General features: G+C 44.0%; 2 protein-coding genes across 2 annotated transcripts; both read left to right on the top strand.

Moving 5' to 3' along the window:
- Positions 1-8,884: 8,884 nt before the first annotated feature.
- LOC123104585 (cysteine proteinase 1) lies at positions 8,885-12,101 on the top strand. The gene is made up of 4 exons (XM_044526458.1): positions 8,885-9,419; positions 9,491-9,610; positions 11,083-11,326; positions 11,444-12,101. The coding sequence occupies exons 1-4, from the start codon at positions 8,940-8,942 to the stop codon at positions 11,731-11,733; spliced, it is 1,134 nt and encodes a 377-aa protein (XP_044382393.1). The 5' UTR covers positions 8,885-8,939; the 3' UTR covers positions 11,734-12,101.
- A 578-nt stretch (positions 12,102-12,679) lies between these two features.
- Positions 12,680-14,379, top strand: LOC123104583 (putative F-box protein At1g47765). Its single transcript, XM_044526457.1, has 2 exons — positions 12,680-12,924; positions 13,021-14,379. The coding sequence occupies exon 2, from the start codon at positions 13,023-13,025 to the stop codon at positions 14,280-14,282; it is 1,260 nt and encodes a 419-aa protein (XP_044382392.1). The 5' UTR covers positions 12,680-12,924; positions 13,021-13,022; the 3' UTR covers positions 14,283-14,379.
- Positions 14,380-16,252: the final 1,873 nt, after the last annotated feature.

The following is a 16,252-nucleotide window of genomic DNA, read 5'->3' as shown; positions in this document are numbered from 1 at the left end:
ACTGTCCGTTCTCCTTGGCGCAAGTTGCGAAACTCTCGCTTTTTCATGGCCATAGCTCCTGCTGAAACATGGGCAGTACGGAAAGTCTGATGGAACTGGTCCCATGTGATAGTATCGATAGGGAAAGTGGCAGTGAAATTCTCCCACCATGATGTTGCGGGTCCTTCAAGCTGATGTGCGGCAAACTTCACCTTTTCCGCATCTGTGCATCCTGCTGTGGTCAACTCCCTTGCTGTCTTGCTGAGCCAATCATCTGCTACTATCGACTCGGTGCTACTGGAGAACACCGGTGGATTCAGCCTAAAAAAACGGGCTAAGTGATCAACAGGTGGTGGTGGTGGTGGTGGGTTGTTGTTGCTGTTCCCCTGATTCTGATTCTGGACTAGCAACTGCATCAATGTGTTCTGCTGCTGGATCAACTGGGTGAGCTCCGGTGGGAAGGTAAATCTGAGGTCACGTCTCGGAGGCATCTGATGGGTTTAGAAAAGATGAGATTTAAGAATAGAGAGGGGTCTAGAGAGAAAACACTACCCATATGCACATGAGGCAAAAGCAAACAATTCACTTCATTCAATCAAACAAGGGCATACAATCGATCTAACTATCGCAAAAGTGCTCGGACTACTATAGTTACATGGTGGACTACTACTACTGTTGGGGTGGTCTACTAGAAATATTCTTCGATTGCAGACTCCATGATATCTGCTCCAGCTTCATCAACATAGTCATCATCACTATCATCTGGATCCGAGTCGGTGTCGTCGATGATGATGTAGTCTTCCGGGCGAATCTCCTTGGGTTCTTCGTCTTCCTCTACTGGTGTAGGGTCTCCCATAAATATTCCAATCTTCTTGATCAGGTCGTCATTCTTCTCCACTAGTACTTCGATTTCCTCTTCATAATCTTCACGTGTAGCCTTGAGTTCTTCCTCCAGTTCCTTGATTCTTGTCCTTGCCTTCTTCAGATCTATCATGTCGGCGCACATCTGGTTCTCCTAACGTCGAATGTGCTGGTTTAACTCCTGGATAAAAGCCGTAGTTGATCTATCCTTCCTGGTGCTGATCATCTCCCAGTGCTCACCTCGGCGCCCACAAATCTGGTAGATAGTATCCTTGAGATCATTGCGGTAAACTTCTCCAATGCGTCCCATGGCGATGTGGGCTGCCATGCTCTTTCCTAGACTCCAGGTTGGCGCATCAAAGGAAAACTCTATGGGCTCAGTGACTGGCATGAACGTCCTTCCTGGAACTTGAACTTGAATCATCCAGCGCTCCTCTTCAGGTAAAGTGGCGTTGTAGGTTCCGGTGAAGCTTGGTACTCCGATATTCAGGTACTTAGTGACTTCCTTCAGGTGACGTCCAAAGGGTGTATCTTCATCCGGCTGTGTGAACTTGTTCCTTGCACCCGCCATCCTAACAGAGTAGAAAAGATGAGGAGTCAGAACGAGAAGAGAGAGTAGTGATCTAGGGCTTTAGCTTAATGGTCGTGTCCTACAGTCAGCGTGTGCTGTGATACCATCTTGTAGCGACTAGACCTCAAACGGTCCAATCTCTATGCTCCGGTGTCATCCCTGGATCACTAATGCTGACACCACACAGTAGTTGAAGGATTTATAACAAAGTAGCAATCACACACTTATTACATCGAGTCTCAAAAGAGAACTTATTAGAATAAATATGGCTTAAGGCCATCTAATAACGATAACAACGGAAGGCTTGGAAGATAAGTGAGTCCATCAACTCCAACGGCATCACTGAGTATAGAACCACGACCTAAAGGCACCTTACTCGTCGTCTGAAAAGTCTGCAACATGAACGTTGCAGCCCGAAACGGGTCAGCACATGGAATATGCTAGCAGAGTAACACATAGAGAGCAATGAAGGAATAAGACTATACTATATGCATATTTGGTTGGTGGAAAGCTCTATGGTTACAGTTTTGTGTAAAGCCAATTTTTCCCTACTGCAAAGGAATAGATTTTTTTTAACTATCATGGTAGTTGTTAAACATTGAGAGTGTAGACACCCTCTCAATCCTAATTAAGCATCATCATTAAAATCCAACAAAATTAATTTAGAGTAGCATGATGAGATTCACATGATAATCCAAGTACTAGATACTCAAGATGTCCATAACTGGGGACACAGCTAACCATGATTAGTTTATACACTCTGCAGAGGTTTGTGCACTTTCCCCCACAAGACTCGATCTTCTTCGTTGGATTTCTCGCACTATCTGGTGTTTGAGAAACGGATGACCGAGACATAGTCTTTCAGAAGCGCTTGCACCTTACGAACGGGTAGACCGTACCAACTTACATCCCCTACATCTGCTAGTATACCACTATAAGAGTTCGCATGACTTAATCAACTATGCTAGAGCCCATAGTAGTTTGTGGCTGCACACGGAAGTTTCTAGTATGAATAATCTCATGATCCCTTTGAGCCTGGGTGGCGGTCCAAAAGAAAAACAGGCAATCGCTAGAATACCCAGGTGCCTCAATCCATCCAGATGTGTATTTAAGTTGCCACCTTAGATAAACCATTAATTTAACAAACTCACATCTGTCATGGATTTCACTCACCCAATCCACGTCTACTAGCATAGCATGGCATAATAAGCAAACATAGAAGTAACTCCCAAAGGTTTGATAAATAACAGGTGATAGGTACTACCTCATCTACTACCCAAACCCACAATTTAATTAGATCCTAATCATGCAGTGTGTGAGGGTTGATCTAATGCAATAAAAACTGGGTAGTAGGAAATATGATCAAAGTGTTACTTGCCTTGCTGATGATCCGCAAAACCTAGCGATTCAAAGTAGCAAGCGGCGCACTCTGGGTACTCTATCACAAACAAACAAGCACACAATAAGTACTCAACTAGTGCACGGGTAAAACTCAAATAAGAGATCTAACCAGAAAGTTCAACTTAAGAACTCCGGTTGGCAAAAAGAATCAAATCGAACGAAGCAACGAAAGACAAACGGCAAAAGAAACAAGTTTCGTTTACTATTCTGGATCTAGGTCAAATTTTACAAAGGCAAAAACTTGTTTGAGTTGGTTAAACGGAAAGAGGGTTTCGAGATGAAACTCCAGGCGCTTGAATCGCCGGATTCCGATAAACGAGCGAAAAGTTAAACTAAAACAAAAATCGGACCAGAAATCGCGATCAGAAAAATCGCAGATTTAATCCGAGAAAAAGAAAAACGACGAACAAATTAACGAATGAACGTTCGTTATCTGGAACTAAACGATGAACGCGTTCGTTAAAACGAACGGACAAGCGAACGCTCGCTAAATAAATAAACCGGAAAACCGATTTATTTAAAAAAACCGAAAACTAGGGTTTTCTAGAAAAAATGGATCGGTTTTTCTCAGAAAACCGGCGGCGGCGACTACCTCAGCTCGGGCTCCGGCGAGGTCCGGCGGGGCTCCGGACGGCGGCGGGTGGTGCGGGGCGGCGGCGGCTGGCGGCGTGGGGTGCGGCGGCGGTGGTTCGGGGCTCCAGGGGGGCTCCGGTGGGGGTTTATAAAGGGGGGGCATGGCTTGGGGAGGGGTTCGACGGCGGCGTCCCCGGCTCGGACTCCCGAGTCCGGCGGCGGCACGGCATAGGAGGCGGCGGCTCCTGGCGGGCCGACCTGGCTCGGCTGGGCCTTTGGCCCAGTCGGGCGCGGGTCTTTTTTTAAGAATAAATTTCGCCGAAACTAAAAAAATTCTAGAAAAAAAAATCTAAAAATGCCAAAACAAATTCAAAAAATAGCAAATAAAACCAAAATAATCTTATTTGATTTTATTATTAAATCCTCAATATTTCTTTATTTTGGGAAAGTCATTTTATTCCCTCTCTCATATTTTTGTAATAGAAATAATTGAAGATAAAATAAATAAAATCAAATGATCCTATTTTCAAAATTTGAGAAAACTCAAATATGAAAATAACGAAACTCCCAATTCTCTCCGAGGGTCCTTGAGTTGCGTGAAATTTCTAGGATCAGCCAAAATGCAATAAAATATGATATGCAATGATGATCTATTGTATAACATTCCAAATTAAAAATTTGAGATGTTACACTAACGGAATGGGTCTTGTCAATCACGTCATTCTCCTAATGATGTGACCCGTTAATCAAATGACAACTCATGTCTATGGTTAGGAAAAATAACCATCTTTGATTAACGAGCTTGTCAAGTAGAGGCATACTAGTGACAATCTGTTTGTCTATGTATTCACACATGTATTATGTTTCCGGTTAATACAATTATAGCATGAATAATAAACATTTATCATGATATAAGGAAATAAATAATAACTTTATTATTGCCTCTAGGACATATTTCCTTCAAATATGTTAGTGGGGGGCTAGCTATTTAGATATACTCCCTCCGTCCGAAAATACTTGTCCTAGAAATGATTGTATCTAGACTTATTTTAGTTATAGATACATCCATTTTCAACCATTTGTAGGACAAGTATTTCCGGACGGAGGGAGTCGAAGATTGCATCGAGCACCCCACGCCATGAACGATCACTATCGCCGTCAAAACGAGCCATCGGCGCTCCCCTACTGGAGTCGGCTTAACCTTCTCAATGATAGCCGAGAAGTTTTCATGCACAAGCCCCTAAGGACTAACACGACACAAGCACAGTCATTGCCATTGAACCATTGAATCAATCTGAAGCATCTTACATTAGATCTCGTCGATACACATGCATGAGAAGAAACCCTAACTTGGCTGCCTCAAGGATATGATAGGAATCTACATCGGCGCTCCTCCGTCCCAATGGAAAAACTCAAAGAGGATTGAAGCCTCAAATAGAAACTTGAAGACGGAGCGCCGCCATCCGCCAGAACGTTGCCCTTGTGAGGAAAAACCCTAGCCTAAACTAATAGCCGGAGTTGAGGCACCGGGACCCTTTCCCCACCACCGGCCGCCTGAGCAGCGGGTAGAGGGGAGGTGGATCCACGGTCTTGCCGAAGCTTGAAAGGTATGAGTGCCCTAGTCGTTGCAAATGTGAGAGGGAAAGAGAAACCCTAAGGGACGTGTTTCTTGTGGTGCACATGGTGATAAGGATCGACTGTTATTTCCATTGGTTTCTACAAAAACCAATTTTGGGCACTGTATTTTTGGACAATAAATTAGATATTGATGTATTGGATGAGATGGACATAATCCTTCTGGATAGTGTGTTTACTTTAGAGGAGATCAAAGTTATTGTAAAGCATAATAAGGCCCCTGGACATGATGATCTACCAATAGTTTTATCAAAAATATTAACATGTTATAGGTCATGATTTACTTGCTTTTAGTGATTTTTATAATGGAGAGCCTGATCTAGCTAGATATTCTATGCTAGCTTTACTTTCTAAATGTGATGGAGCTGAAACTCTTTAACAATACAAACCCACATGCTTTCTCAATGCTATATTTATTTTTTACTAAAGTAATTAATGATGAAGTTATTAGAGTAGCTGATAATGTAGTTGCTTTGGTACAAACTGTATTTATAAAGGGGAAATATATACTATATGGTGTTACTGTTTTACCTAAAGTTCATAGGAAAAAAGAAAGTGTTGTTTTCTTCTAAATATATGTTGAGAAAGCATACAACAAAATTAATTGGGAGTTTCTGGAATTTTTTATGGAGAAGAAAGGATTCTCTCATAAATTTAGTAGTTGGGTTATGTAATCCATTGAGAGAGGCAAAGTAGTTGTAATGGTAAATGACCAGATTGGTCATTTTTTAAAATACAAAAGGTTTGAGCCAGGGGCATGTCCCCAATCCTTTTAACCTTGCAATAGATACTTTACTTTTGTTGATGGAAAAAGCTCATGAACAAGGTCTAAGTCAGAATCTAGCGCAACACTGATTGCGAAATGGTATCAACGTGCCACGTTATGCAGATGACATTGTTTTTGTGTTTAAAGATGAGTTGGGAAGTGTTGGGAATGTAAAGTTAATTATTTATCTATTTCAACATTTTTCTTGTTCAAAAGTGATTTTTCATAAGAGCGACATTTTTTTTGTTTTGGTAGAGCTATAGAGAAGCAAGACAATTATGTTGCTATTTTTACTTGTGCTGTAGGAATTACGATTTGAATACTTATGTGTTCCAGTTAATTCAGTTAGACTACGTAATAGTGAATGGGATTGGCCATGGAAGAAATTATGTGCGTGGATCATTCTTAAGGAAATCGTTAACTGGTAGTTGCTCGGTTGGCTAGCGACTAGGGGATTAATAGGCTAATCGGCAAGTTAATTGGACGAATTCTTAAACAGGGGTATGGATGGCTAGAGGTGGTTCATGTGGAGGGGGACTGATTTGAATTGATTCAAGTTTAGGCAACATACCTTTGTATATGATTTCTCTATTGGAACTCCCTAAAGGTCCTAGTAAAAAGACGATTTTTTATAGAAGAAGAATGTTATGGCAGGAGGAAGAAGACACAAAAAAGTACCATTTGGCTAAATGGGAGGATGTGTGTAGACACAAGGATATGAGTGGTTTTGGTGTAACTGATCTAGTTGTTTTGAGCATTTGTTTACTTTCCAAATGGATTTTTAAAGTTGAAAATGAACAGGGTGTGTGGCAGAGGCTAGCTAGGAAAAAATACATAGGAAAGTCTACTTCAAGGTCATGTAAGAGCAAACCTGGCTAGTCTCGTTTCTCGCAAGGTTTAATGAAAGTTAAACCTATTTTCCTATTGTATGGTAGAAAGATGGTAGGTGATGTGGAGAGGACACTTTTTGGGAGGATTTATGGATTGGAGATAGGCCTTTATGTCTGCATCTTACCAAATTATATGTACTTACCTCAGTGCAAATTTTATTAAAGCTCCAGAAGATGAAACGAGCAAAGTTAGATGTAGAAGAGTATTATGGGGAAAACCTACTGACATGTGGGCTTAGCCTAAGGATATATGTAGAGATGTAATTATTTTTGACAAATAAGATAAGTATACATGGCTTTAACCAAGTCTGGTAAATTTATTATTAGATCATTGTACTTAACTCTGAAAACTGATCAAGTGGTATGGCCGCATAGAACGACGTGGAATGCAAAAAATTCTTTGAAGATTAAAGTTTTCATATGGCTAGTGTTTAGGAATAGTGTGTTTACTAGGGATAATCTTGTTAGAAGAAATTGGAAAGGAAATAACGCTAAGTGTAGTTTTTGTGATCATGAGGAGATTGCAGAACACCTTTTCTATAACTTGTTGTTGCAAGATTTGTGTGGAGTGTTATGAAAAGTGTGACTCGTGTGAGCAACATCCCCCAAAATAGAAATAGTTTAGTGGATGGATAGAGAGTTTCTCCAAAGAACACATACATGTAGTGACCGTGGGTGCGCCAACAATAATTTGGACTTTGTTGGAAGCCAGGAATTCTGCTACATTTCATCATGTCTACCCACATGATCGTGGTGTGCTCTCCTTTCAAATTTCTTATTGGATATCATATTGAAACGGTATGCAGAAAAGTGGCGGTCGACTGCTGCTTCAACCCATGGCATCATTGCTAACTGAGACTGATATGGGCTTCTTTGCCAAGAGCATAGGATGGGCACCGAGGACGTGCACACTTGGAGTAGGTTAGACTCTAAGCTCATGATCATACGAGAGAGATAAAAAGTTCCAGGAGAAAATTGCTTTATCTTCCGGTCTACCTTGTTTCTTTGCCTCTTTTGTTGTAGTTTTGTTATACTTGATACTAGTGTATGATGTAGTTTTATGCATAATACTTACATTTTCATAGTGCCGAGGAGTCATGTGTGATGACCCTGCTGCATGTGTTCCCTTTGCACATGTTGTCATGATAGGGTGCATGTGTTTGCTTCCTTGGTTTGAGATTTGGAACACTTAAATGGGCCTGTATGTTGTTTATCGGTTTCTTTTCTATTATAAAATAAAATTGGGGTGACAAGCTCCTCAATTTGAAATAACGATAATTATATGTGTGTCACATCGACGCGAATGTGCATGAGCCATATTAGCCAATTAATGTGCAAAGTTTGCAGCCAATAAGAGCAACTCAACCAAATTCTTTACCATGTCAAGATACTAAGTTTTTTCCTTTTCGTGTTCGCTTCCATATCACTGAAAATACACATAAGAAGCTCTCTTGACATATGGAAGTGTTGGCCTAAGAGATGCGGATGACACATGGGTTTGTCCGGAAAGTAGTCATGGACGAGTTGGTCATAGTTAGCTGTTTCGTTCCATAATATTCACACGCCTTTTTTGCGAACCTGGATGCTTCCTCTTCATGTTTCTCTCTACCCATCATTCACTTAGCAACAATGCAACCTCCTCAAAGCCATTTTTTTTGAACAAACCCTCATCACAATCATATGAGGACGAAGTATCCTCGACGAGCAAGCTCATCTACATAAATTGTGCGATCAAACACATATTGTATATGATTAAAACCCATGAATTAGATGGTTGCCAGCAAGAGCATGGAAAGAGGGAAAACTTCCTTGGTGCTAGCTAATAAAGCGAGGTTACAGGGGCTTGTGTGCAGGTTGTTCCCATCAGCCAGGTCATCGATTTTCGTCAATGGCATTTTTTTTAAGCATTAAAACTTTATTCATCAAATAAGAGCAAGATCATTTACATAAGAATGCAGATCATTTACATAAGATCAATGGCACTAGCCTGACTTTCGACACACAAAACGAGACGTGGCCCCTGCCGAGTCAGCTTCTTCTTCCGGACACCACCGTCCACGGTGGGTATATACCGTGGGGCCAACAAGGAGGAGTAAAATATCTTTGGATAATCCATGAATCTCAAAGGGCCCGTTTGCAAAAAGAACAGCACCCAGGAGTCTAAACACAAAATATCTCCTTTAACAACTTCCTATAAAGCAACAGGAAGTGGAGCCGAAGCAAAGATAACCCACCCAGACAAGCAACCAAGAAAATCCCCCCAATGGATCATCGCCTCGTGGCCGCTCTCCTCGTCCTCCTGGGCCTCCTCCTCTCCCCGGCGCCGGCAGCGGCGGCCGCGGGGGACGAGGAGCCCCTGATCCGGCAGGTCGTCGGCGGCGCCGACCCCCTCGACAACGACCTGGAGCTCGACTCGCAGTTCCTCGGCTTCGTGCAGCGGTTCGGGAAGACCTACAGGGACGCGGAGGAGCACGCGCACCGGCTCTCCGTCTTCAAGGCCAACCTCCGCCGCGCGCGCCGGCACCAGATGCTCGACCCGTCCGCCGAGCACGGGGTCACCAAGTTCTCCGACCTCACCCCGGCCGAGTTCCGCCGGACCTTCCTGGGCCTCAAGACGACCCGGCGGTCGTTCCTGCGGGAGATGGCCGGGTCGGCGCACGACGCGCCCGTCCTCCCCACCGACGGCCTCCCCGAGGACTTCGACTGGAGGGACCACGGCGCCGTCGGCCCCGTCAAGAACCAGGTCCCCCCCTGATTCTTTGGCCGTTTTATCTCCCGATCTGGCCTCCGCCCCTGACCTTGTTGATTTTGCAGGGTTCGTGCGGGTCGTGCTGGTCGTTCAGCGCGTCCGGGGCGTTGGAGGGAGCCAACTACCTGGCCACGGGCAAGATGGAGGTGCTCTCCGAGCAGCAGCTGGTCGACTGCGACCATGAGGTGAGGCTCCTTTTTCTTCCTTTTTTGTGATTGGTTGATTGTTCACAACATAGGTTGGATTTTTGTGGCATGTCACTATGTTTTGTCCGTTGGTGTAGACTATTTTTTTATGTTGTCGATTTCTGATTGGGCAACGCACCAAACGAAATAAAGGGTCTAGGTGAGTTCTGAGAGGGGAATTGGGATCAGTATTCCATGGAAAACTTTACAAGGGAAATTTGGAGGACAAGAGTGGCAAGATCCTGTTAGATTATTACTAGTTAACAGTCAACAAAAGCGATTGACTTCTTTTATGAAAAGAACCAAAATAATCAACATAGTAATCACCTCAAACTTACTGTGGAGAACCTGTTGGTGGTGGTGGGTGGGGTAGCTTAAAGCCTTCCTTTTGTTGAGATGATAGCTTCAAACCTAGAATAAAGATGAAGATAAAAATGTTTGGTGAGTGGATGGATGTCATAATTTAGGATAATGGATAGGTTGAGACAGACCTATCATCGGTCAGTGACTCAGTATTCAGTATTCACCAAGGCGCCTTGTGCTTATTCACTGATTCGGCGGGTGAGCTGTGAGGGTGCCACTTTGATCTCTATGGACTATCCAGCTTATTGTCCATCCACCAGAATAGGCATAGCCACTGAATTTTTTGTGTAATTAACCGAAGTTGTTTGATGATTTCTATATTGTCAACTCATTGAACTGGATGCCACTTAACTTGATATTCTGATCTCTAACTGAATGGGAAAGAAGCAAACTGTTAGCTGGGTAGGTCTTATATTGCTGTCATCAAACCAATAAGGGAAATGAAAAATGTAATTATTGCATAGGATGTGTCCTTTGGTAGTGCCCGATGTTTGGTTCATGACTCCAAATTGTAAAATATTTCTTTTACATGGGATTTAGTATGTGTAATACATGGTATAAGATTCTGTGACCCGTACTAGTACCTGTAAGGGCACATCAACCGTAGCTCCATTTTACTCATATGCAGTGTGAGGCATCCAACTTTTGTTGAAGGGCCTTTTACCCGTGCTGTCTTGCTGTTTACTTAGTTTTATTTCAATGGTACTACATGTTTGTTTGTATTTATCTCAGTTTACCTATCTTCTCCAGTCGAGAACCACTGGTATCACATGAAACTGTTGTCTAGAAAAATACTACTCCCTCCGTTCCTAAATACTTGTCTTTCTAGGCATTTCAACCAGTGACTACATATGGAGCAAAATGAGTGAATCTACACTCTAAAATATGTCTACATACATCCATATGTAGTAGTCATTTGAAATGTCTAGAAAGACAAATATTTAGGAACGGAGGGAGTAGTAAGGTAGATGCCGTGCTGTTTTGCATTGAACAATTCTTTCTGCAATGCGAATTCAAGGGTAGTAGAACAATTATATTACCTTTTATTGCCTGGTTACCTTGATGGGCGCCTCAACTTAATATGCTGCATCATATTGTGAATTTTTCAGTGCGACCCAGCAGAACCTGATTCATGCGATGCTGGATGCAATGGTGGGTTGATGACTTCAGCCTTTAGCTATCTGTTGAAATCTGGTGGCCTTGAGAGAGAAAAGGATTACCCTTACACCGGGAAGGACGGTACCTGCAAATTTGAGAAGTCCAAGATTGCTGCTTCAGTTCAAAACTTCAGCGTTGTCGCTGTTGATGAAGAACAGATTGCTGCTAACCTTGTGAAATATGGACCGCTGGCCAGTGAGTATAACTGTCTCACATGGAGTTTACATCCCAGATCTGTGTTTCTAAGCACATGGAACAATCAATCTATATATATTAGAAACCACTGACACATATTTTTCCTCTCCTGTGCAGTCGGTATCAACGCCGCATACATGCAGACATACATCGGCGGAGTGTCATGCCCATACATCTGCGGCAGGCACCTCGACCACGGTGTCCTTCTCGTCGGCTACGGGGCGTCTGGCTTCGCGCCTTCCCGCTTCAAGGAGAAGCCCTACTGGATCATCAAGAACTCATGGGGCGAGAACTGGGGGGACAAGGGTTACTACAAGATCTGCAGGGGCTCGAACGTGCGCAACAAGTGTGGCGTCGACTCCATGGTCTCCACGGTGTCCGCCACTCACGCCTCCAAGGACGAGTAGGCTCTGGTCTGATCTGATCTGATCGGCGGCCCTCCTGGTGTCGATCTTGGTTTCGGTGTGTGTATCGCTAGAAAGAAACTTTAATACGTAGTAGTCGGCTAGGCTCCATCGTCGTTGTGGTATCAGCAGCGAAGATGCGAAGTCGCAATAGAATGCTTGCTGTATAACTTATGCATTTGCTAAATTTGCTACGCCATGCATGTCTGCCACACGCTATTTGGATGTGGCCAAAGAACTCCTGAATAATTCTGTACATAATTTGTATTGCTTCCATCAGAATGGTGTTCCGTCTTTGTTGGCTTTGCTTGCGAGGTACTTCCTATGTAAAGAAATTGGAAAATAGTGCCAGCTGCTTCTCATTTCTTCAACCAGTAATTGTACTAAGTGGTCTTCTAGGTAATCCCTCTTTCCTAATAGTACGATACGAGTTCGAGTACCATGGACCAGGATCTTTTTTTTTCTTCAGCCACTTTATTGTGATGGCCAGTTTGCAAAAAACACCCACTACAAATTAACCAAAGCGCTAGGGGTCTAAGGTATGTTGACATGGCAGCCACATGGCCGTATTTTACCCCCTCAAACAGTTTTGCCTTATTTGATCAAATAAACGAGTTTATGGTTTAAATTGATCGATTCTTCGGTTACTTGGCCTAAAGCGTGCAATCGGTTTGAGTTAATGGATAAATGACACATTTCACTCTTGGGATGACACATCGGGGCTTGTTCATGATGAAGAGGTGAGGACGGCGAGGGGATTGGCAAGATCGGCGGCATGAGAGTAGGCGATGGAGACGAGGACGAGCGATGGGGTGAGTTTGAGGCTGGCGGGGACATGGGGTCAATGCGGGAGGTGTTATTGCCTTATCGGAGAGTATGCGCGACAAAATTGAATGGGTTGTTTTGGAATCTCATCAAACGACGAAACCACCCTTGACCGTGAGATTTAAGCGAATCGATGGCGTGCGGCTGGTCTGACAAATGACTTCCATCCGACGTCTGTTGTAAAGTGTTTCCCTTTTTATTTAACCGAAATTGGGAAATTCGGGAGTTGCGGACACTTTGCATCGATCCCTTGCTGTCCCAGCCTAAACCAAACCCTAGACCAGTGCGGCGGCCATCGATTCACCGCCAGGCGCTTTCCCCTCTGACATCTCGTCTCCGGCGATTGCCTGCTCGCCGCCACCTCTCTCGGTAAGACAAACTCCTTCGTCTCCTCCGCATACAACCCCATCTGAACCCATCATTGATCTGGTTCGCTCGCTTGCTCACGAGATCTACTTACCGCAGCGATGTCATCCTCGAAGCTGCGCCCCTCCGCCTCCAGATCCGACGACCTGCCTGCCGATGCGCTGTACGAGATCCTCCTTCGCATCCCGGCCAAGGAGCTCTGCCGCCTGCGCACCGTCAGCCCCTCCTGGCGCGCCCTCACGTTCGACCCACTCTTCATCACGGCGCACAAGTCCCGCCACCACACGGCGCCCCCGCTCCTCGCCATAGCCTATTGCGATGATAGTGGGACCAACGGCGTTGCAATTTCAGATATTTTCGGCAATGTGCTGAAGCGGATACCAAGCACCGGGTACGAAATTGTTCTAGTGAACGAGTCATCGGGCGATCCGGTAGGCCAGATCTCAAGCAAGGGCGATAGCATCCGTGTTGTACGCGCGCGGCTAGATCTCATCTGCTTCAACTGGATTTTCTACTCTCGGGATCTCTGGGTGTTGAACCCGGCCACTGGATCTACCATCACCTTGCCGACTGATTTCTCAGAGGAATTGGTGCATGAGCTACAAGTGGAGGGAATAAAAGAGTGGCACTGCAAAGTCGAGTCGTGTGCGTTTGGGCAGGTCTCCTCTACCAGAGAGTACAAGGCACTCCGTGTCTCTACAATTGGTGACCGAAAGGTATGTGAGATTATCACCTTTAATGAGATGAACCATGGAAGATGGAGGAGGAAGCAGGACCCTCCGTCCCATATCTGTACTGGTCGCGAGATAAGATGTGTGGTCGTCAACGGGGTGGTGTACTTCTTGATGGACTTCTATTCCACATACTTTGAAACTGGGGTTATAACCATTGAGTCTGGTAGCGTAGCTTCGTTCAACCTCGAGACAGAAGAGTGGGGTGTTCTACATGGTCCACAACAGGTGCAGAGGTTTGTGCAAGAAAACGAGGATTACAGTTACTCAAAACTTGAAATTGAGTTATCATTGGCTGAATTGAATGGATGTTTAGTTATGGTTCACAATATTCATAACATATCTATGGACTTGTGGTTTTTGACAGATTTTGAGAAATGTATCTGGGTTAAGAAATACAGCATGCCATCACATGTTGCTAGGCCTTGTATGTATCCTTTTCTAATGTTAGATGATGGGAGGATATTTTTCAGTGCAGAGGGTTATCTACAAGGTATCCTTGGTAGTGGAGAACCAGGAGATGGATTTCTGCGAAGTTATGATCCAAGAAATGACACCTTTCTTGATTCGTTAGAATTGGGAGATTCCAAGTCCATTGGCATTTATACGGGAAGTCTACTGAGTTTATAGAGTAGCTATCACCGATGAGGGAAATAATGTATCGTGGTACTTGTTGTTAGTTACCTTATGTGAACAATCAGTGAGACAATGTACCGATGGATGTTCCGATGAAATCGTACTTTTGTGCCTTCAAAGTTTATTATGTCTGAAAATATTTATATGAGAGGATTTTGTAGTTTTATGTTGGCTCCATTATGCATCCTAATTTTAGGAGTTCGGTTAATTATTTACTATATGTATAACTATTATGTTTAGTTGGTAATAAACAAGCTTTTGAATTTGGTGTTTGAGAATATAATACCATGCTCCGAGTGCAGCATGTGAGTATATGAATGCATAATTTGTTCCTTTCTTTGTACAAATAATGATTTGCTAGGTAAAGTGATCTTTACCTTGATAGAATATGATGTTTCATGCTCACAGATCAAAGTATCAAGCTGCAAGTTATAGTAGGTTCCTTCACAGTTGCTTGAAAAACGAAACAGCGGTACTTTGTGTACATTGGTAACACTGAATCACATTGTTTGTTTCACTATTATTCTTCCATCTTGAGGTTGCTTTCTTTTGCCACCATTATTTTACTGAATTTTGTGCTTGTAGCCCGCTCCAATTTTGAAGTGCAAAAATTAACGCTGAATTGATCTGCTGCTCTTAGCAAGAAATCCAGGACACTGTGATCTGTGAGCGGCTGTTATTGAATGGATATTTAAAAAGAAGTTCACATACTCTCTGGATGTGGCAATTTTGAAGATCTCTTCTCCACTCAGAACCCTAGTCTCAAGATCAACATTTACTGTACAAATAGGATGCTTATGTAGAAAGTATTTTTACATCTGCATTTAGGTGGATGTCTTTAACATGTTCTGAAATGATCGATATGGTTGACTAGAGGGGGGAGGGTGAATAGGCAACTAACAATTTTTAAACTTTTCTTTACCAAATTAAACTTTGCATCAAAGTAGGTTGTCTAGATATGCAACTAGGTGAGCAACCTATATGATGCAACAACAACAAGCAAACACGCAAGCAAGAGAAGTAACACTAATGAGCTTGCACAAGTAAAGGTAAGAGATAACCAAGAGTGGACCCGGTGAAGACGAGGATGTGTTATCGAAGTTCCTTCATTTTGAGGGGAAGTACGTCTCCGTTAGAACGGTGTGGAGGCACAATGCTCCCCAAGAAGCCACTAGGTCCACCGTATTTTCCTCACGCCCTCACACAATGCGAGATGCCGTCATTCCACTATTGGTGCCCTTGGAGGCGGCAACTGGACCTTTACAAACAAGCTTGGGGCAAACTCCACAACTTAATTGGAGGCTCCCAACTAAACCACGAAGCTTCACCACAATGGAATATGGCTCTGAGGTGACCTCAACCGTCTAGGGTGCACAAAGCACCCAAGAGTAACAAAATCCACACAAGAAAGTATGGGAAGCAAATATTCTTTGGTGGAAGTGTAGATCTAGGTCTCCTCCTTCAATCCCTAGCAAATCAACAAGTTTGAGTGGCTAGAGAGAGAGAGATCGGGCAAAGAGAGCTTGAGTAGCATTAATGGTGGAAAGAGAGAGAGAGGTTAGAGGTAAGTGTGGTAGGTGGAAGAAGCACCCTTATATAGCAACCCTAAAAATCCAACCGTTACTGTGTTCTCAGTGCTGCACCGGTACAACCGCTCCTGGTCCCGGTACAACCGGGACTCACAGTTTACGTGCAGAACCCTACCAGGCGGTACAACCGGGCGACCAGGCGGTAGTACCGGTTGAAAAGAACAACCGGACCAACCGCCCAGCCACCGCCCAACCACCGCATAGGAATAGAAGGGAGTCACCCCTGAGTGCGGTAGTCGAGCGGTACCGGGCCGGTGCAACCGCATGGACTCGAGCGCTCGGGCGGCTAAGTCATGAGCGATAGAACCGCTCTGGACCCCGGTGGTACCTGTACGACCGGACCAACCAGGCCACCACCGCACGAGTACCGCATCA

Source organism: Triticum aestivum, chromosome 5A, assembly GCF_018294505.1.
Source record: "Triticum aestivum cultivar Chinese Spring chromosome 5A, IWGSC CS RefSeq v2.1, whole genome shotgun sequence".
NCBI classification, from domain to species: Eukaryota; Viridiplantae; Streptophyta; class Magnoliopsida; order Poales; family Poaceae; genus Triticum; species Triticum aestivum.
This window is presented reverse-complemented; position numbering and strand designations above follow the sequence as displayed.

What these genes read in the sequence shown, in the direction of transcription:
- LOC123104585 (XM_044526458.1), top strand. Translation starts at nt 8,940, where the DNA reads ATGGATCATCGCCTCGTGGCCGCTCTCCTCGTCCTCCTGGGCCTCCTC. An exon ending in TCGGCCCCGTCAAGAACCAG is followed by an intron (nt 9,420 to 9,490) that starts GTCCCCCCCTGA and finishes TTGATTTTGCAG; the next exon opens with GGTTCGTGCGGGTCGTGCTG. An exon ending in GAAATATGGACCGCTGGCCA is followed by an intron (nt 11,327 to 11,443) that starts GTGAGTATAACT and finishes TCTCCTGTGCAG; the next exon opens with TCGGTATCAACGCCGCATAC.
- LOC123104583 (XM_044526457.1), top strand. Translation starts at nt 13,023, where the DNA reads ATGTCATCCTCGAAGCTGCGCCCCTCCGCCTCCAGATCCGACGACCTG.